The sequence below is a fragment of the Dermacentor silvarum genome, chromosome 7 (assembly GCF_013339745.2).
Source record: "Dermacentor silvarum isolate Dsil-2018 chromosome 7, BIME_Dsil_1.4, whole genome shotgun sequence".
Taxonomy (NCBI): Eukaryota; Metazoa; Arthropoda; class Arachnida; order Ixodida; family Ixodidae; genus Dermacentor; species Dermacentor silvarum.
Window position 1 is genome coordinate 99,287,833 of NC_051160.1, and position 21,828 is coordinate 99,309,660.

At 44.0% G+C, this 21,828-nt stretch overlaps 1 protein-coding gene across 1 annotated transcript in view; it reads right to left on the minus strand.

The window, feature by feature from the left end:
* Positions 1-5,543: 5,543 nt before the first annotated feature.
* The window catches only part of LOC119458307 (protein obstructor-E-like), a 30,631-nt gene continuing 14,346 nt past the window's right edge, over positions 5,544-21,828 (minus strand). Inside the window, exons 2-5 of the mRNA XM_037720140.2 lie at positions 18,527-18,742; positions 13,548-13,733; positions 10,860-11,061; positions 5,544-5,914 (exon numbers count right to left, since the gene is read on the minus strand). Of these exons, the coding sequence (XP_037576068.1) occupies positions 5,887-5,914; positions 10,860-11,061; positions 13,548-13,733; positions 18,527-18,742 (632 nt within the window). The 3' untranslated portion in view covers positions 5,544-5,886. The remainder of the gene's footprint in view (positions 5,915-10,859; positions 11,062-13,547; positions 13,734-18,526; positions 18,743-21,828) is intronic.

Sequence of the window (21,828 nt, forward strand, 5' to 3'; positions counted from 1 at the left end):
TACGCCTGTGACAAAAATAATGGCACTCCGACGACACAAAGTTTTTGAATATGCGCCGCTATTTGGGCGCATATCGCCAGCAAATGGTATGACGTGCAACTCATGGATCAGGAACCAACATGTTGGGAACTGTGGTAAAGCAAACTTTAAGTCGCTTTCCGATGCAACACAGTAGAAAAATGGGATGTGGCAGTACGGTTCAGATATACATGTGGCTCTCTACTTGAGTACTGTCTTGAGAAGCGTCGCGCATTGTATTCTGCAGAACCGAAGCTGGCACTTCCTGCAGTTGTAGCTTTGGTAACGCAAGGGTTGTGTTCGACATCCGCAGTCAAGTCCAGCTCAAAGGTCCAAGAACATTTAATGACCTTTTGAGCTGTCTACAGACCTTAGTGCCAACGGTTACATTGAGAAGACCACCAGGTGGCAGAAAAGAACTTGGTTCTCATAACCTGAGTGAACATCTAGAGTCGTTGCCGTCGCCTGAATGTCAAGATACCTTCATAAACAAACACATGGGAAGCATCGATCATGACTATGATGATGGTGAAGGGCCAGTTGCCGAAGTTCGCGACACACAACTTCCACATAAACTGACTACCGTGGGTCAAAATGCCGAGAAAAATAGCTACAGTGAGACCATGCACTTGGTGTCGTCAAGCCTACTGTATGCCCCCATTAAGGTAAACGGCATTGAATTGAAGGCCCTCGTTGACAGTGGGGCTTCTGTCTGGATTATCAACAAGAGTCGAGTGGATGCCGGTCGTCTGAATGCTGGTAGAATGCTGCGTGTGCAAGCCTACGATGGTTCAGTGACCATGCATATCGAATGAATAACCCTTGCTATTGAGTTCCAAGGACATTCGGTTACCAGTGACGTACTGGCAATTCCCATTGTCGCCTGTGATTTTCTTTTATCCCGCCCAGACATGAAGAAACTTAAGATAAACATATATTGGGACGAGAAAGTAATGGCCGAAGACAACATACGAACAGAAGATTCTGGTGAAGAACCTAGCATATCAAGGCTGATTTTCAACCAGGAAGACATCAAGACAAAGTACCCAGAGCTTACATGCTTGGGGAGCTATCCTCTAGCGATGAAATCATAAGTCGTTCCTTTCGTGCTCGCAGATAAAACAGTGGTTCGTAGAGCCCTGTGTAATACATCCATAGATAAAACAAATCACCGCATACCCACGAAGTGAATGATGGTGAGTGGGCGAATGGGCGAAGCACCGGTGGATCTTTCGGGTAACCGTGAATCCCCCGTATATATATATATATATATATATATATATATATATATATATATGTGTGTGTGTGTGTGTGTGTGTGTGTGTGTGTGTGTATGTGTGTGTGTGTATCTCATGTATATTGCAGGCGTTTGTTACGCACATCTTCCCTCATCTGTATGTTATCATCATCATCCTCACAATTTTACCTATCCTCCTCTTCTCCTGTATATGTGACCATCATCATCGCCTATGTGCTGCGCTTGTTAGCTGGCGAGCTCCCGGGCCTAATAAACGTCCCCCCAACCGAGACGTCACAAGGGGTGGAGGCGCCCCGTCACAATTGGGGCGCCAGGCTGCACGTCCTGCGGCATGTTAGCTGACGGTGGGCGCAAGCGCCGACCTGAACGAAGCTCCAGGAGGCAGACCGGACGGCCAGAGGACTTAGAACTGAAGAGCACACTCAACCACTTGTTACGTCGCCCCAACCGAGACGTCACAATATATATATATATATATATATATATATATATATATATACTGTACATGTGTACAGTGTACATGTATGTACATGCGTTGGTATACACAGTATACATGCAAACCAGAGCTACGGACAACGGACGACGACGAGGGCCAAGGCTCGGCCCTAAGGTGCTTCGCCCCTAAAAGGTGTGGCTGAAAAAGGAATTGCAAGAGATGGTGGACGCAGGTATCATCCGGTCTTCTGTAACCCTATTTGCTTCTCCTATAACTATTGCGCCAAAAGGCGACAGAACGTTCCGCCTCTGTACAGAATACCGGGCTCTCAACCGTCAAACTGAATTGATATCTTATCCGATACCGCGAATCGACGACATCATTGACGAAACTGGTCGTTGCCATTGGTTTTCACGAATAGATCACCGCAATGGCTTTTGGCAGATTCCACTAAGCGAAGAAACGAAAAATACACCGCCTTCATAACCCCATTTGACTTGTTTGATTACAGCCCCCTACCATTTGGTTGCAAAAACTACCCTGCGTGGTTTCAGAAGATTATGAGCGACATTCAGAAACCTTACTTGGGCACATTTTGCAATGTGCACATCGACGACATCATCACCTACTCAAAAACAAGAGAGGAGCAACGTAATAATCTTTCAAAAGTTCTTCACGCTCTCAGACTTGCCCAACTTAAAGTAAACTTCAAAAAAAGTGCGTTCTTTTAAAATGAAATAGTATTTCTTGGCAGGGTGCTCAATGCACACACCAAAAGCACTAACCAAGAATCGGTAGAGAGGATCGCCAAGCTGGTAAAGCCTTATGATGTGCACTCCGTGCATGTATTCCTTGGCCTAGCAGGACACTTCAGGGCGTTTATCAAAGACTATATATGCACAGAGAACAAGGTGCCTGACACGTTTAACTCAGAAAGACGTGCCTTTTCAATGGGACGAGGAGTACGAAGGTGCCTATTGTAAACTGTTAAAACTAATATTGTCAGACCCCATCTTGCGAATAGCGGATTTTTCTCTGCCTTTCGGGCTGAACACGGACGCATCACACTATGCAACTGGTGCAGTTCTATACCAGAAACCTTTAAAACAAGCTGATCAAACGAAACACCATGTTGTGGAGTACTATAGCTATGCACTGAAACCCGGTGAAATTAATTACTCTACCACAGAAAAGGAAACTCTGGCCGCATTAAAAGCTATTAAATATTTTCGTACTTACCTGGAAGGTGCAAATTTCATGCTTTTCACTGACCATCAAGCACTGACTCGACTTCTGAGCATGGCACAACCAAGAGGCCGCATTGCTAGATGGGCAAATTTTCTGCAACAGTTTGATTTTGCAATTTCGCACCGTCCTGGCCCGCTCCTCACTAATGCTGAAGCACTATCTAGGTTACTTGTGCACGAATCAAGCGAGAATCCAGAAGCAATCAATCATTTTAGGCTGTGTACACAAGATTTGCAGTTCATCAATGGAAAGTATCATGTATCACCAACTATCGTTCAAGGATTCCTCATTTGTACCGTGACAGTCCTGGATCGGGTGGACATGATGGCTTCTGGCGCACGTATAAGAAATTGCTCATGTGGTTCACATGACCGGGCATGAAAAACGACGTCAAGCCATTACATCCGCACATGCCACCTCTGTCAGGTGAAAAAAGTTAAATTCAAACAATCGACATACGTTATGACAAACCCCGAATATTCAAGCGTTCCGTTCCAGTAATTCATTTGGACTTCTCATAAAGAAGGGGGAAGGAGTCAAACGAACGCAAGCTTTCCTGCTTTCTATAAATGAGTGCACAAGGACGATTGCGGCTAAGGCTGGTAAAGAAGACGCAAATAGCGCTATCGATCTCCTTAAGGCTGATTGTTTTAAACGCACAAAGACAATAGTCTGCGACAACCGATGCTCGAGGTGCAAACGCACAGAATCACACTGGGGACAGGAGTGTACGTCACAGGAAACGCTAGTTCAACAATGACGGCGTTTTAAATCCTGTAGCAACACATCATTGCAATCTAAACGGTCTCTTCGATATCAACTGTCCTAAAAAATGCTGCTTGTCTTCACTGATCACATGAAAGCCGGCACACACGCAATGTTATTTTGCTTACCTTGTGTATAGTGAACGCGATTTCCAGAAGGAATAATATAATGGAGTCCAGCACACTATTGCTCACGTTTTTGTTATATGGATGTTTGACATTCACACAAACATTTAGAACCAGAAAAAGCCTACCATTCGTACATAAATTATGAATGAATCGAGTGTCTCCTGGTACCTACAATATGAACTAATGAATAAGAATGTTCCCAATACTTGCAATATAAGGTGAAAGTTTGGCCGTACCAATAGCACCAACGCTTATTACCCAGTTCTCGCAACTTACCATAGCACCAATGAAGTACTGGCAAGGCAGAAAACTGCCTGCCTTTCCTTACAAGTGCCTCGAGCGGCCACCCGCGCGGCAACTTTGCGTGTCTTCACGGGCTTCTTTTGCATATATTCGCGGGCTTCACGCTCGGAACAAACCTTTTATGTAGCACGTATTGAGCAATACAAAGCTGAATGGTTTTTTATGTTGCTCTACAGTTTTCTCATTGCCACTTTTAATCTAATTTTAATATTTGATGAGTTCATTGTTTATTAAGACTAATGTAATTATTAGGAGTGGAAAAATAATCTGAGTATCTCGAAGCGATGGCAAAAACATTACCTTTGTTTTGTCCAGCTACGTGGCATTTACATATTTTAAGATCTTTGTGCATGATAGTTGAGACACTCTGTATATAGTAAACCGCAATTCTATAGAATTGGCACTTTTTTATTCCTGCTTGTTGATATATATGTCGGGGTTTGCATGTTATACCTTCTCTCAGGTCTACCAGCACCGAGACCACCAGTTTGTTCCTGGGCACGTTAATAAAATTGATTGAATAATTGGTTGATTGATTAGTTATTTTAACCAACCAGTGGTCCTTTTTAGGGAGGATGAATCAACTCGTCGGCACGCTCGTTCAGTTTATCCACCTCGTCCAGTTTAGTACAGAGGCAGTGGTTGTCCTGTTCCTACATAGACACTTGTATATAGACCCTGTATAGACATGACGGGGCTGCACGGCTATGGCGCAGTGGTTGATGTACGTCAGGCAGCATTCAGGGGAAAAATGTTTATCATTTGAAAGAAATGCATGATAGCAGTAACCGAGATCCCGCCTCATTGCGAGACGTGTAGACGACAAGCACAGATAGAATGCATGCAAGTATGCACCACTACATTTGGCCGTATATACCGCATGTCATATAGCAAGGCGTGGCATATACATATGACTGAATATATACGACCATTTTCGCTCACAGAACGCCAACGACGGCCCCGAGGCCGGTCGCCGACACCGCACCATACCATATCTTCGTTTACATAATGCTCCTGCAGATAATGCCTTAGGGACGAAATACGTGAACTGGATGCAAAACAACAAAAAAATAAAAAAAAGAAATGTTCGTCGACTTTCGCGTTCGATTCATGGAAAATGAGACTTCTCTGAAGTTGAAGCTAAACTAGGAAAGTTCTTCGTTTACATAATGCTCCTGCAGATAATGCCTTAGGGACGAAATACGTGAACTGGATGCAAAACAACAAAAAAATGAAAAAAAGAAATGTTCGTCGACTTTCGCGTTCGATTCATGGAAAATGAGACTTCTCTGAAGTTGAAGCTAAACTAGGAAAGTTCTTCGTTTACATAATGCTCCTAAGGATTTCAAACTTCCATGGGTTCTCTTATGCGTAACATGCGACACATTTTAGATGTCGTTAAACTGATTGTGGTCAGCCCATGATGGGCAACAAACAGGTTTTTATTGGCAATAAAGTGCGGCAATATGGAAATAACATAACGTTGTCTTAACCAATTGTGTTAATCGAAATAACAGATTAAACTCGTGTTTATTAAACTTGGTAAACAATAATGTGCGATTGTCTTCAGAATTTGTGCGTATTTACTGTAATCCATGAAATTTTTTGCGTTCAATGCAGGAACGCTTGAGAATTTTGCACAATAAGAAATGGACGACGCGTGCTGTGGTCCTCCTTTTAACGAAGCGTCGGTTATACCACAGGTGGAGCCGTTCTTTCTAAGGAAGATATCACTTCTTCTGAAAGCGGACCAGGGGGCTGCAAAAGAACAAAAAGACATACACCACTTGTTAGCACCCAAAGTCAGCTTGGTATTGAGGTTTCATATGATGTTTAGGTATTGGTGGGAAAAGTAATGAAATGCGTGAGCTCTAAATAACGTGGTAACGTTTGAAAACTTAGGGAACAGACAAAGCAAGGGTGACAAGAAAGAAGGGCAGGTTCGTGGCTTGTTGGACTCTCTTCTGTCGCCTGTGTTGTGACAGTGCATGAGCACGGCCGACCAGGCCTAACGAAGCCATTCTTTTAAATTTTGCAGGCTGTTCTTTATTATTAGTATAGTACTGTATAGTATTCCTAAATCTACTGCCATTTTTTGCTTGCCCTGCCGTGTTCAGAAAAATATTTTAAGGCCACGCCCGCGTGTTTCCATGTTTCAATGCACTTTTCTGTGGTGATGTTGAAGTGAATCCCGGTTCTGCAAATGTTGAATTATTACCAAAAGTGTCTTGATACTGATAATGCCTAAGGGACGAAATACGTGAACTGGATTCAAAACAACAAAAAATGAAAAAAGAAATGTTCGTCGACTTTCGCGTTCGATTCATGGAAAATGAGACTTCTCTGAAGTTGAAGCTAAACTGGGAAAGTTCTTCGTTTACATAATGCTCCTAAGGATTTCAAACTTCCATGGGTTCTCTTATGCGTAAACAAAATATATCGGAGATGAACGCAAACTTTCTAACATTGTAATTAATAGTATCGATGAGGTATAAGTAACATGCAGTAAGGGCCTCAAACATAACGTAACGATTGTGACGTTGGGTGCCAGCTAGTGTGAAGCATTGATCCATCGGTCTTATTTACTGATTTGAAAAGATGGCCTCTGAGGGACCTGTCATCGTGTTTCTTCAAAATTTGAATGAAGACAATCGGTTTTTATGAACGGTACCAAGCCCAAAGGAGCAAAACGTTTTTGTGCAGAATGTCTGTTCACGCGAAATTTTAAGAAAAAGAAGTCTGCAGTGAAACCCCTCAAGCGAGAGAGTGAAAAATACCACTGTTTTTTTTTCGAAAGGCTATGCAATCCATGGATAGCCATAGGAAAGTAATATACACATACACGAAGTAAGGTTTGCAGTTTTGTCGACCGCACAAGTCGCAGGAAACAGTCACGTCCAAGTAAAGTTACCAAACATGGTGTCACGCGTGCAGCGTCAAACTAATCTCGCTCGATGAGCGTGATCACCCGCTGTGGATAGCGCCAGCCGTGGGAAGCGCGTAACTCTTGTGCTGCTGATCGCTTCACCGCGTCTCGGAAACCTAGATTACGCGACGTCCAACCACCTGTAATGCTAGGCGCGCGTGATGACAGTGCGCCTGAAGCCACCAGCCATCTCGCCTTGCCTAACGTTTACACCCGCGTAGATTCGCTCCAGGATACGGCCCGTGGGCCTCTTATACTCTTATATGCGCTCTGCCTCGCGGCCAGCCATGCCCTACTACGCCTGAACCAACGCACGCTTGATCACGTGGACTCCAACATTGGGTGCGAGGGGAAGACGGCGCGAATCTGCCACCATACCTCGGGGCTCACCCTCGTAGGCTTAATATTGCAGTCGCCGCTTACGACGCGTGGGCACCTCGTGTGGCACCTGGACTGTATGCGGAACATCACGGCGTCGACAAGAATCCGCCTGGTGTGTCCATATGTTTGCTGTCGTCATAAAAACTTTGAGGATGCTTAAGCTTCGCCTTTAAGATTGAAACACGATAGCATTTATTAAGATCCCTGAGAGCTTCTCACGCTTCCCGGCAACTGCAGCTTATGTTACCGTAATGCTTACCTGGAAGCGCTGGTGCCGATCACTATGCAAGGGGGCGAGCTTTCTGGTAAAAACGCGGCCTCTTGCGTGGGCCGATCACGGAGATTGCGCGCAGCCGCGCCAAGAAAATTACATTTTTTTTCACGTTTCTCTTATTGTTTCACAAGTTTAATGTGCACGTCTGAGAAGATTTAACATAAAAGGCATGCGCTGTCGGTGTTTTGTTTCATGACATTAGTTTGTGGTCTGTCATTGTCAAAATTCCAAGGAATAACTTTCTCAAGAATGAAAGACAATGTATGAGCAACTTTAGCGATAGAATGGTGGGGCAATATAACCCGCATATACCGCATGTCATATAGCAAGGCGTGGCATATACATATGACTGAATATATACGACCATTTTCGCTCACAGAACGCCAACGACGGCCCCGAGGCCGGTCGCCGACACCCCACACGGTGCCCTTAAAGCTATCGCCGCGTTAAATGTACTGTTCGTTCATGATGAGTTGCATGATGAGTTGCTCAATAAAGTAATTTCTTATACCTAGATAAAAAATTGCGTCGAGAGTTTCGAGCTGTCATTCAATGCCTTGATATTAGTGATCCCTTCAAAATGGCCGGATCAGAATGAAAAATATCAACGCCCCCATACCCTTGCTAACAATACAGAGCAACATTTTGTGACTCCTATTCAGCACGTGACAGTGATTATTAATGGGCCCTGGCGGGCTCGGACTTGAATTTCCCGCATTTGAAGGATGTGGATCTTTATAGGAGCCAGCGGAAGCGTGGAGCCAGAGCACTTTGAAGCTGGAATAGTAAACATGTCAATTCTTCTGCTGTACACAAACCGGACGCACATGGGCCTTCGCACTGTCGTGCACGCCACCGCGGCATACGCACCGCCGACAGGGGTAGCTGTAGGAGCCACGTGACCGGATTTCCGACAGCTGTCGCTTGTGATCCCTAGACAAAGTTGACTACGTCTCTGAGTGCTCGGAGCTAGAGCGCAGCGCTCTCACAGAACCAGCCAAAAGTTCTTTTTGAGCTTTGAAACCGCGCGCCGTGATGATTTGAAGCGTTCCAGTACGGCCCTTCCACTGTGCCATTGGACTTGGCTGCACCAATTTGTCGCGATGTCTTGATTTCTTCTACACGTAAAATTTATCGTCGTGACCGGCCAACTAAAGACTTGGTAAACCTCGTTATGAAATGATTGTTTTATGTTAACTTAATGATGCTGAATGTTTATGTTTTAGTAAGAAACTGCTTCGGACTGTTTTTCTTGTGTCCGTTGTGTACAGGCCCCATGATTTGTTTCCGGGTTTTTATTAACGTACGGAGTCATGTACTACAACATAAAACACAACCACGCTTGCGAGCGCAGACCTGTTTATAGACCTTCCGCGGGAGCGTCACTGCTCCAGAATTTTATGTAATTTCAAGATGTAACTTTCCTTTTTATATTCTTACTCTTCTCAGTATGGAAGACGTTGAGGAATTAGCTCCATTCTCAACTCTCGCTACCAGCCTTGGTTGCTGCCGCAAATTCGACGTTCTTCTGGCGGTGTGAAAACTCTTCCTCCAACCTTACATCGAAGCGAATCTCGCCAAAATCTGTATCAGCCATGAGGCGTGTTCGCAGGACCCGAGCGATGACGTTCGGCCGCGGCCACGCACTTCGGCGAAGAATTCTCAGCGCCCCTACCCTCACTGCTCCAGACACGAGTTCGTCTCAAACAGCAATCGACAATGTCTCCCCTCCTGATACGTGCACTATCGCCAGCATCGTAGAGGTTCTAAGTTGTGAGCTACTATTTCATCTCGCCTGTCCAACAATCCATCCAGCCTCTCGCGCGCAACCCACTATCGCTGCCACCAAGAAGACCAAGACCGCTCGCCCCACCCTTTTTTTTTTATTTACGCAAGCAGTTGCGATTCTCTGCTTGCTTGAGACACAGATGAAGGCAGCACGTCATCCACAACGAGCGCCGTCACAACACCAACACGCACGTTTTCGAAACTCGCGCTATATGTAAATGCTCCTTACCTGCAGCGTAGTCTCCGCGGTGCCCATCTGTGCAGCATTAGCGAATATATGTAGAGGAAACAGCATCAAAGTAGGAGTGCGTATTTACTTGCATGAGCGAAAATTATTTTAAATGTGTACAGAACTATGACGTCTCATACGACGCCGTAACTCATGCCACCAAGTTTTTATTAGTAGTCTGCACAGCGGTACGGTTAAAGCAGCTTCCCGAAAACGCTTCAAGAAAGAGCTGCTTTGAGCGACAAAGCAAACGGTACAAGTGTCACTCGCACCTGTTAGCGAACGAGAACTCAAGGTGACTCCAAACCCGCCGGGGTGGCTCATTCAGCTAAGGCATTGCGCTGCTGAGCACGAAGTCGCGGGATCAAATTCCGGCCCCGACGGCCGCATTTCAATGGAGGCGAAATGCAAAAACGCCCGTGTGCTTGCATTGTAGTGCACGTTAAAGAACGCCAGGTGGTCAAAATTAATCCGGAGCCCTCCACTACGGCGTGCCTCATAATGATAACTGGTTTTGGCACGTAAAACCCCAGAAAGAAGAAAGAAGGTGACTACAACGGTCAGCAGAGCTAACTGTTCAAAGAATAGTTGCGGTTCTATGCTTCAGGTAGATAGCGTTTGTGTAATTTTTTGGATCGCAGTTACGACTTGGACGTGTTCATAAGTTCAATAAGCACACATTGTCACAGTATCGCCTCGAAGGGCACTGAACGGTATGCGCTTTTCTTGCTATGAAACCGCTCTTTATGCTATGGAAGCAGATTCGGCACTTGTAGCGCATACGGGCACGCCGATCCGCGCCTATTCAGACACGCTGCGTCGCATCACACACAAAAACTGTGTTGACGCCACGGAGGCGTGGATTTAGTGGCTCATCATGCTTACGCTCTATATATTAACAAGAAACATGCCAAAACCATTGCAATGAGACACGTCGGATGTGCTTTCACCACAAAACTGCTACATCCGTACTGCGTACCTGTAAAAAAAGTGGAAGGCAGACGTCAGACTTACCTTTAGCCACAGTGAAATCTTTAGCGACTTAGTCCCAGTTTAGCTCGAAAAAAAGTTGGACACTGATTGCAGCAGAGATATCAGAACATACCAGTCGGGCACGTTGGCGGCGTCTTCGCAAGTGTAGCTGTAGTGACTAAAAGCCTGGCCGTATCCGCAGCTGATGAGGCGCGGCTTGTCGTTGACACAGGTGATCAGGCGCGTGCAGTCGGCCGGGTGAGGGTAGCGTGGATACGGGTAGAACTTCGCACCAGGGCCCGTCACTTTGTCGGGGCACCGGAATCCCACGATCGCTGCATCAATTCCATCTCGCTAATTAGAGGGCTTTCTCAAAAGAAATAGCCACTCGCGTGGCTAGATAAACACACAACCTTTAACGTTCCTAATAAATCATGAATTTATTTATTGATGTAATTAGTATACCTAGGGTACGCACTTTTCGAGGCAAGCTTTGTCTCTAGCCGTTTTTCCGGCCAACTTGGGTGACTGGGTATTCCACGGTCTAAGTGGTACCGCTGCTACGATCACAGAACAAGGTGCCAAACACACCGCCGAACAAACTTGGGTAGGTGGGTATCTAACAATGGGTATTTGTCGCTCATCATTTCATCAACATGGGTCACTACCTAAGTACCACTCGGTTTGCGCCGCTCTACAATGAACAACTGTGATGCAAGCTCGGGTCACTGGGTATGTAAGCTTGGTTACGTGCACCTTTTCAATGTCAATAAAGATTCTGTAATTTGAATTCATTGTTTGGGGAAATTGAACCCCCATCATATTTTTTCGACAGCCTTGTCTGATTATATATTCACAAACGCGCCATGCGCGTCCTTCGCGGCGGCAGCGTTAGACAAGACAGCGTTTCCAGTAAGCAGAACAGAGGAGCCCGGTTCAATACGCACCTGATGCATGACGCGTTTAGGCGCTGGCAATGTGGCGATTCGCTACATTCCTTCAATGCTAATCGCAATAGCATCGACACTCATCGTTAGATGAGTTCTGACGCAATTGTTATGCAGGTGGCTCACGGGGTCTACTTCAGCAGAAACGTTTGGACGGGCAATCAAGCAGTTTATTTCTTGCAAGCGACAGTTAAAACTACATACAGTAGATCAAGGATGAGGAATAAATTTCTGGCTTCTAAAAAGTGTAACAAATGTAACATCATTGAATTTTACGGAGGATACAATTGCTGGATACAAGCAGCAACACCTAGAAGAGGAAAACATGGCCTATTCCCGTGTGCTCAATGCGCTGCGGTATGTACGAAGAAATAAATAAACAAATAAATTATTTTCAGAGCCATGTTAGTGGGGAAATGGTAAACAGAAGTAAATAGACAGATAGGTACACAGATATATATGGATGGTTAGCCTCCGCTAAGTGCATGAAATACTCTAACAATGCTAATCGCTTTAAAGCAGCCTTTTATACAGCGCGATGCCAGGGGCACTCCAACCTCCCATTTCACGCTCTACACATCAGAAGGCGCAGATGAGACGCGGGAACATAAATGTAGCATAAACATTAAAGAGATTCTTCTTTAAATTATTGTATTAATGTAAATCATTCAGTGCCAGGAGTTGTTTGATAATGAGGCTTTCATGTGTTATTTTCATATTTTTTTATAACATCATATGCACTTTCGTCCACTGCAGGACGAATGCCTCTCCCTGCGATCTCCAATTACCCCTGTCTTGCGCTAGCTGATTCCAACTTCCGCCTGCAAATTTCCTAACTTTATCACCCCAGCTAGTTTCCTGTCGTCCTCGACTGCGCTTCCCTTCTTTTGGTATCTATTCTGGAACTCTAATTGTCCACCGGTAATCCATCCTATGCATTACATGGCCTGCCCAGCTCCATTTTTTTCTCTTAATGTCAACTAGAATATCGGCTATCCCCGTTTGCTCTCTGATCCACACCGTTCTATTCCTGTATCTTTACGTTAGGCCTAACATTTTCGTTCCATCGCTCTTTGTGTGGTCCTTAAATTGTTCTCGAGCGTCTTTGTTAACCTCCAAGTTTCTGCCCCATATTTTATCACGGGTGGAATGCACTGATCGTACATGTTCTTTTCAACCATAGTGGTAAGCTCCCAGTCAGGTTTTGTTAATGCCTGCCGTATGCACTCCAACCCAATTTTATTCTGATGTGCTGTGCTGTGTATATTATGCTGTGTATAATATGCTGTGTATATGTTGTTCTAATTATGTGCTCATTTCTAGCATGTACGATGGCACAAGCTGTATACACGCACAAGCTGTATTTCTTTGCGAATTTCTTTTTATGGATCCCGCACTCAAATGTTACAACTCACTGCAGGTAAACGTTAAACTAAACTCATCGCCCCCACCCCGCCGACTCGTGATGACATCAATGAAACTTCAGCTGGGGCTAGTGGGTACATACTATTTTAAGGCGAAAAAAAAAGCTGAGCAAAAAACCCAGAACAAACCGCAAAGAAGAGACGAGACATACACTGGCGCTTCTGACATGATACAAAAACAATACAGCGCTGACAGCCAAGGCGGGGCCAATAGCACGTATGGAGGGAAGCTATATAATTAGATAATCGGTTCGCTATGGCTTTCTGCGGAATAATATCCACTCGTACACCACCTTGTCTGCATATCGAGTACGTTTCTTATGTCGATTTCAAAAAAGTGTTGCAGTCACATTTCAAGTTTGGTTACAAATAAGGAACAGTCATATATTTCCATGGGTCAGCTCTATTTTGAGTCGGCGAAGCTGATCGGTAGGATAAAAAGGATCGAACCTTCAGAGTCACAGCCGTCGACTAGGTCCGGCCAGTTGCAGGAGTGTGTTACGTCGTCATATGCCAGTCCCGGTTCACAGTTGGTCAAGTTGGCAAGCCCGAATTCGCACTTGAAGTACTGCAGACAACTGCCACTGGGAAAGATTCCAAACTGCCACGGGCAGTCAGGCGAAGGAATGGGACCCGCTGAAAAGAGAGAAAGACAGCGTTCATTTGCTACGGTACTTAAGACGAGGCAGATCGTCATCATAACGAATATCCTCTGGTGCCCATGACGAGTTACTTCGTCGTGAACATTCTGTAATTTCAGCACATGGGTATGGGCAGTTTCTAGTAATATTGACGAATAAATGTTATAAAATAATTTTTACTATATTTTTGTCAAGACTAATAGAATACGATATGCATTTCTAGTGTCATAGTTTCTAGAAAAAACATTGGCGCAATATCTGCAGGCTTACAAAATCTCTGGACTTTGTTTCATAATTTTCTAAACATTTTTTTCGTCAAATTTGTCACGACAGTTAAGGGGTAATAAGGGGTACACGCTACAAGGTAGAAAGGACGCGTGTACAGGCAGCACAGAATACATTGGTAACAACAGTACAAAATGAAATAGAGGGTGATCACTTTTAGGTTGATGGATTTTTTTTTAAATTGCCTGTTGCATACATCACCATTTTCATCCTCGAGCTGGATTATGCGAAGAGACGAACATTCCTAGCACGAGAAATCGAAACATATTCAACGAATTAACAAAACATTACCAATTACTTCTTAATTATTTGCTTTAAGGCACATATTGCAATTTGCTAATTGTAGTCGGTCAGTTTGCAAGATGTAATAATGAATCTCCATTGTGAGCCCAGCATCGAGGTATTATGCCCGAAAGTGGGGGACGACATACACGTGCGTTCCAGTTAATTTCATTGTTCACCGGCAAGTTTTATTCAAAAAGTACGTGGAACAGTGCATTTTTACGGCGAGCTTGACGGCGCATACCTCCAAACTGGTGTAACTCTAGAAAGCCATTCCAAGTGGATGCGGCTTGCAAGCTCACCGGCAACAATTCGTGAATTCCTTTATGTGCCGTAAAGTATTTCCTTAAGAAGTATATTTGTGTTTTTCGTTAAATAGTTGAATATGTGTTTTGATTTCTCGCGCTAGTAATCTTCGCCTCTGTGAATAATCTAGCTGAAGGCCTGGAACTATGTTAGCTGCGACAGACGATTTTTAAATATTCCATAACACTCAAAGATCATCACTCCATATATCTGCGACAAAGTCGTATCCTTACGGCTGTTCCTTTCTCCCTGTGAATGCGTTACCTATCGGTTTATTGCCAGAATATACTTCGCGTATTGAATTATGTTTTTGCTCAGGTTGTTAGATTGTACAAGACATTAACCATCCTTATTGCGTATTCACAACGCGTTCCATGGGTGCACTATTATTGCAATTTTGTACATGCCGCCCTGCGATTATTCGAAATGGAATTTCTAGTACGTGTAAATAAATCAATAAAGAAATAAGTAAACGGGGTGACTTCCTCCTGAAAACATATCTCTAGAAACGTGGTTGTTAACAGTGAATGCATTGCTGACTCTGCATTAAAAAACAAACGAGCTAAATGTTTTAATACTCCGTTATTCCGGCAACAGGAGGATTTTGGAATATATTACATCGCATAAAGCGAACGTAATTGTTGTAAAGAACTCCTTATGAACATTTTTGCTTTTCATGATTCGGTTTCAAACTGATACGGCGTGTGAAAGTTTTTAACGAATTAGTAATATCTAGAGCAGGCGTTTTAGTTTCATGGTTGCGTGTGAAAACTACCATCGAAGGTTCCTCACAGCTTCGTTATCATTGTTAGTTACATAGATTACGTCAACTATCCATGTGAGACCTGTTCAAATGTGAGCGCCTAGGTATTTGTAAGAGCGCACTATTTCCAATCGGGTGATATTCAAGTAATGACTTTGTCATTCACAAGTGGATCGAGTTAGCCGCATGGATTAAGAATTAGTGTTGTTTAGTTTTATATGTAAAATTTTGCATAAAGAAGAATAGACGTTGTGTTCAGACTGAACGCAAGCTTTCGCTAGTGTGGCTCAATTTGCTAACGAATACACAGTAGCAATCCAATCAATGCATTTGAGATGGCATACAAGTTGACAAGTTGTTCATTAAGGTAAAAAAATAATGGGCAATCTACTGTACCTTGTGGCACGCAGGAGTTGACGGGAGCTGATAGGGAGTTAACATTGTTAGTGGAAACGAATTTGGTGCTCTATGGCAAAAAAAAAAAAACAACTGAGCCAGGCGAGTTTACAGTGTATGCATAGAAAACGTAATTTATGCGGTAAAATTGATGACTCAGCTTATAAGGTTTACTCGAAAATCTAGGAATATCCTTTCGGCCAAACCCGCCGTGGTTGCTTAGTGGCTATATTACTGGGCTGCTAAGCACGAGGTCGCGAAATCAAATCTCGGCCACGGCGGCCAACCACGATGGGGGCGAAATCGGAAAACATCGGGTTTAGGGGAACGTTAAGGAACCGCAAGTGGTCCAAATTATTCCGGAATCCACCACTACGGTGTGCCTCATAATTAGATTGTGGTTTTGGCTTGCGAAACCTCAGAATCTCTTTTTATTTATCTTTTTTTTGCGCTTGGCCAGTGCACCACGGTCAGTGTTAATGTTTAGCTTATGCATGAATAATATATATCAGTTGTTTTTTACGGGAGTAAGCTTTGCAGAAGACGTGCTCTGAATCACTGAAGAATAAGTTGTATTCGAGAAACTTGACCAAACTTGAAAGCAAGATATGTTCAAGGCTTTTGCATGAAATGCTGGTGAGTTAAATGGGCCAATAATGAAGCGGTGAATGCTTGTTACCTGATTTATGTAGTGAATACACCTTCCCCACCCTCAATTCGTCAGGTAGAAAGCCGTAGTCATGGAATTGCCGGAAGATCTTTGTTAGTAATATTCTAGAGTAAGAACTTGTGCTTTAAAAAAATTGGCAAGTATAATTCACAACCAGGACATTAGACAATTTTACCTCTCTGATTATGTTTCTCACGCCACATGAGTCAATAATAATCGGCGAGATTGACTATGGCCGGCAAAGTGGCCATAACACTGTGCTGCCAGCAGGGGAAATAGTCGAAAGTGTCGAAACATTTGCCGCGCAAAGTGCATTAGCACTATTGTGTACTCATTTAAGGGATAACATTTCCCGAGCAGTCAACCAGGTATATTGAGTCATTTTTCTTATTGGCGCACCAAAACCGTTTGGCGATCAGATGTTAGCATGATTGTTAGCATGTTATGCAGGAAATTGTGTCTTGCAATCTTCAGTGCAGGTATATATTTCTTCGAAGCGAGTTTGTGTGTGTTGCATTGATCTGTAGTTAAAGATAGATTGGGAGATCTCAATACACGGTACTGCTTGTTTCATAAACGTTAATTGTTGCGATTATACAAAGGAACCTTGTGATTAATGATAAAAGTACCACTAGGAATATATGTGATATTTAAATTATGGACTTCTTCCAAAAACTATTTCCAATTAGTTTGAGCTCTAAAGACACTGAAATCATGAAGGAATATTTCAATAGATATCCTCATTTCATTCTTGGTCACTTAGGAATTAGCAGACCAATAGCCACGGAGATAGCTTTTATGCGGTGCCTAGCTGTAAGTCACGATATCTCAGTATAAAGCAAAGCAGATAATGGTCACACAAACCTGGTAAAATATTTATCGGCGAAACAAGATCACGGCTAGTTGTTAAAGAAAGACGGTGGGTATTTTTTTACAGATACCATCACTCTATTTGCTTTAGTGATTATTTGAGAAAAACGAGAAAGGGATAATTTACCGAGAACTTGTTTTGCTAACATCGGAAAACGGATTTATTGTCGGTCGGTGAAATTCCATTTGTAATAGGAATTGTAAAGCCGGTCAGTAAAAGAAAAAGGTAAAATGGATAACGAGACATGACCATGTAACCGCGTAGCATAGTTGATTAGCTAAATTGGAGGAAGAATTGGGGGGGGGGGGGGGGGCTCGGTAGCAAACAGCAATTATTCGTCTTTGCTGACTAAGCTCTATAGGAACGCACACTTTTCGCTGAACACATGGGTCAACTGCGATCTCTGAAAACGACTACAATTACGCTGCCTACTTTTCGTGCTGTGCCGTGACACTTGTTGATCGAAAGATCAGATGCAGTTAGAAAACGTTCTTGGTCCTGTACTTACTATTGCAGACACGTTTCTGCTAGTACAACAGAATCAGCATTACAAGTTTCAATAGAATACGGTTAGCTGTCATGCTCTAGCCGTCTATTACACCGTTATTGCATTAGAGTAATTTATTCCTATGTGGAAAGACCCATATACCACGTGCTATGTTCCTACATGACAATATGGGCTTATTTGGGAATGTACAGGTTTTCATTCAGGATACTCTAAATGAATAACGGATAAAGAGCATATGGGCAGTACGGAATTTTTCAACAGGGATCAATTACAAGACAACAGAAGAAAGTTTGTTATTATCGTGAACAAAGTAATACACTTAGGTATCTACACTTAGATGCCCATAACGTATCTAACAGTTGTGGCAAGTAATCGTGTTGCAAACATCAGAAATAAATGTAGCATGAGCTAACTCACCGTAAATTAAAGTAAGAATGAAAGAACTTTATTAAAAATAATAAACCTATTGTGGCTGCAGCACATGGTTATGCACTCGGGAGATGAAATTAGTGTTGTAATAGATAAGGTCGTAACATCTTGAGGAAAGAAATCCCATAGTTTAGTAGCATTAAATACAAGTTAAAATTTGCCATAGTTTTTTTTTTCGTATGGATGCTGATTGAAAACCGCGTTTAGAGAAACTCGGATACTTAGGTGGCATTAGATTACTTTTGTGCATGTGTGGCCACAGCGGTTGGAATACGTACGCTTGTTGATGCGGTTGCCGCAGTCTATGCGCCAGTTGTAGTTGCAGAAGTCGTAGATGCCTCCATTGGGGTCGAAGAGGAGCCCGTTTGGGCAGACTTCCTCGGTGACGGTGCCATTCTCGCAACGGGTGTAGCGGTCGCAATCTGTCGGGTGCGGCCAGGCCAGCAAGCCCGGGTCAGGGCAGTGCCGCGGTTCCACCAGGTACTGCTGGGCGCCTGCATCGTTTGCAATTCATTAAGACTCTGTCGCGCCACTTTTTTTTTGTTGTCACAGAAAGACCTTTAAGGTTTCTGAATAAACCAGCAATGTTGAGGTGACGGCAAAGCAGTTCATTTCCGCCTAAGCGATGTGTACTAACAGTACGAGGAAGCGAAGACATTATCTCAAGTAAAATCTGTGCTTGATCAAGTCGTATTTGGAGGCTCCGCATTATTTTCACAGCCTGAGATTACTTAACGTGCGCCCAATAAACAGAACATGAGCTTTTTTTGTGCATTCAACCCCCATAGGAATGAATGGAATCCGCTTCCTCGTCGTGATCAAATCCGCTTCCTCGAGCTCAGCATCGAAAACCCACAATCACTGGGCTACTGCATCGGATAAGCAAATACTTAACAAGAAGGGCAGCAGAAAGGAACATGCCGGGTGGTAGATTTCAACTCTCTTTGGACAGCGAAGGCTAAACGATACACCGATTGCGCGCGAGTGCAGGAAAAGAAGTTGGCAGACGATTCAACCTCCACTTTAGGTCATCGAAAGACAAACTCTTCCCTCGTGATTTTGGGGTGTATAACCCATAGTAATATTTTATGACTGTCCCGCTGCCTCTCAAACCATAGCGGCTGCGTCTTCTACGAGAGTCGCAGCGTCTCAACGACAGCATCTCAAAATTCTAGCTAGGACGGGGGAAGAATGCGTGAACATTCCGCTTATTACCGGTACCATCAGCACAGTAGCACTACTGGTACCAATACCACATGTACAGCAGGGCGGTGCCACCCGTATCAATACCACCGGCAGCACCCGCACTACCGGTAGCAAACTACCTTTTGGATTGTCGTAACATTGTGACTGCACTAACTGCGCGATCGACTCTCAAAATGTTCGTGCCATGAAAACCTACCTGAGCAAACTTAAATTTGAGCTATTTCGCACAGAATCATCTTGATATCTTGAGCACCAAACAAACCACAGTGGAAAAGAATGTCCACCATTGTTCGTCCTATTCCTATCGTTGTCTCCTTGGCGCCCATGACACAATAAACAGCGTGTTTAAGCGATCACTTTCAAAATTTTTGAAAGGTTGCCTGTGGCAGATAGCGCAATTTTAGTTGATGAGCTGGTCTACTCGAAGAGGTGGACATTACTTGCAAAAAATTGAAATACATAATCTACTAATTACCGAAAATCACTAATTATGCTTTTAACTAATTACTTTATGGGCATCATTGCAATTAACAAAGTCTAGCCGTAGAGTTCGCAAGCCGGATCCACTTGAAACGAATTCTCAGGATGACACGAGTTTCTAGATAATAATTCTCGAACTTTTTGGAGAAATGCACTGACGTTCCCGTTACTTTCTGAACGAAACGTCGTTTTATGCATTGAAGCACGAAAGTAACTGAAGCACAAAAGTTAACTCCTTTGGGCGTTGTAGAAATGCAGTTCAGTAATATACGAGCTCAAGTTTGTTTTTCACTTGAGTGTGTCGGTTAACCAAGCGCTGCTCGTGCATGGTGATATTGTCTGCTAACGGAAGGGAGTCGTGCTCTTCAACAACTGAGTGCCTCTTGCGTACGTGAAATTCGCGGAAATTCATTACGCTGCCGAAAGTCGCATCAGCTTTATAAATGTTTTGAACTGGATATCAACTAGGATCTTCCGTTAGGAATATTACTCTATGGATTTCGGTTAACAACCTGATTAGCCTAATTTTCATAATCACTTGTTTATTGCTTCTTGGAGACATTTGAATGTGTGTATACTTATGTTACAAATGCGATTTCGCGCAACTCGCCTAGTTTTTCGCGTCTGTTCCGCATTTACTGAAACACGCTGTACGCTCTTACGACTCGCGCTGGCAGTCATTACGGGAACCCTTCAACATCTGAGTCTGCAGAGGTAAGCGTAGCCTAGCTGGCAAAATGCCTGGTTGGAATGACACTTCATTACATCAATAATCGGCAGCGCCTGTTGCTCAAGGCACTGCCACACCTTCGAGCCTTTCTCTTATCCGAAAAAAATGTAGTGGGACACACAAGTGCGTCATTAGACTGCCGTTACTTGCTAACAGCCCATTTCCTTCAAGTGCGCTACGAGACAGACATAGCAGTCGCTGATGGGTTCACACGTGCAGAAGCACAAGTTTTTGAACTTATGACGAATCTGCCTGTGATAATTGCCATTTATTTTTACTATCAAATCGCTTCTAGCGCATATTTAGCATATTGTAGACAACATTGAGAACTGCTTTCACGAAATATGATGCAAGGATAAAGTGCAGAAACTGTTTTCATGTATTACAACTTCCTTTTTGCTATGTCTGATTCACTAGCTTCTCCATAAATTATGCTTAGCTTCCCGTTTATTCAAGCATTATAGCTGATTCTAGCAGATTTTCAATCAAGCTTCTATAGAATGCTGATCACAGGGCAACACAGCCTGAACAGTTCCCGCTTGGCACCGCAGATCCCGTAAAATGGGCTAATTTTCAACAGCTGGCTTCCATTCACGTGCGAGTAATGCACTCTACGCGATCGTTCTTGCATTCCGCCCCCGTAATAATGTAGCCGCCGCCACAGGTATCGAACCCGCGGCCTCGATGCAGTAACAAGGGGCGTGCTCAATTCCGAGGGTTATCGAGTACGACATTACTGGCGTGCTGTTGGCCTCGAGCCACGTCCTTGCCTCGAGAAAGAAAGGGTGGCGGGACATACTTATCCGCGAGGCCTCGCTCTCAAGGAGTGAGCGGCGACATCTGGGTCAGCGGCCTGGGCGCCCAAGATCTCGGGGCGTGTCGCGAGTTTATTCGTTTTATCCGACGAAGCACGGCCGCCGCGTTCTGTTTTTTTTCGTATTCTGTCGCATAAGCGCCCGCCAGCACGTGCGACAACTTGATGCCGCGTGGCTTCACGCAGCGGTGTGTTCCAATTCATTCCAACAAGCAAAGATGTCAAACCTGACGTCTTATGCAACAGCTTTGTCTCTGCACCGGCACTGCGCATGGCAGCACGCACACACCTTGACAAGGTTCACCACCCGGCGTTCAAGTTCTGACACAAAGTTAAACTGTAAAGCTAAT